Source organism: Branchiostoma belcheri, unplaced genomic scaffold (assembly GCF_001625305.1).
Source record: "Branchiostoma belcheri isolate BF01 breed outbred unplaced genomic scaffold, Haploidv18h27 scaffold36, whole genome shotgun sequence".
Classification (NCBI taxonomy): domain Eukaryota; kingdom Metazoa; phylum Chordata; class Leptocardii; order Amphioxiformes; family Branchiostomatidae; genus Branchiostoma; species Branchiostoma belcheri.
In genome coordinates, this window is record NW_017803976.1 from 2,226,295 (window position 1) to 2,226,652 (window position 358).

At 41.1% G+C, this 358-nt stretch overlaps 1 protein-coding gene and 1 long non-coding RNA gene across 2 annotated transcripts in view; both read left to right on the forward strand.

Moving 5' to 3' along the window:
* The window catches only part of LOC109475989 (fatty acid-binding protein, liver-like), a 2,838-nt gene extending 2,722 nt beyond the window's left edge, over positions 1-116 (forward strand). The window contains exon 4 of the mRNA XM_019776797.1: positions 111-116. Coding sequence (XP_019632356.1) covers positions 111-116 — 6 coding nt within the window. The remainder of the gene's footprint in view (positions 1-110) is intronic.
* Positions 117-166: 50 nt separating this feature from the next.
* Positions 167-358, forward strand: part of LOC109476052 — a 668-nt gene continuing 476 nt past the window's right edge. The window contains exon 1 of the long non-coding RNA XR_002140585.1: positions 167-281. This is a non-coding gene — a long non-coding RNA (uncharacterized LOC109476052). The remainder of the gene's footprint in view (positions 282-358) is intronic.

Sequence of the window (358 nt, forward strand, 5' to 3'; positions counted from 1 at the left end):
TCCATCCAAAAGTGTGGAGACCCGAATTAAATAAAGGAAGGGCATTGCCATAAAATCGTCTGTAAGAATAAAGATAAATTTTATTTAGCACACGTCCATGCTTATTAAAGATATAGATATAGATTGATATTGCTTTTAATGTGTTTTGATATTAATGCTCTCTGCAGGTGACATACAGTATGGAAGGTGATTCGCTGGTGAACACCTATCCCAGCGTGGATGGGAAAGGACTGCACTTCCGCAGCTGTCGCCGTTTTCTGGACGACAACACCATACATACGGTAAGAGAGATAGATAGAGAGAGAGAGAGAGAGAGGAAAGAGAGAGAGAGAAGAAAGGAAGGAGAGAGAGAGAGAGA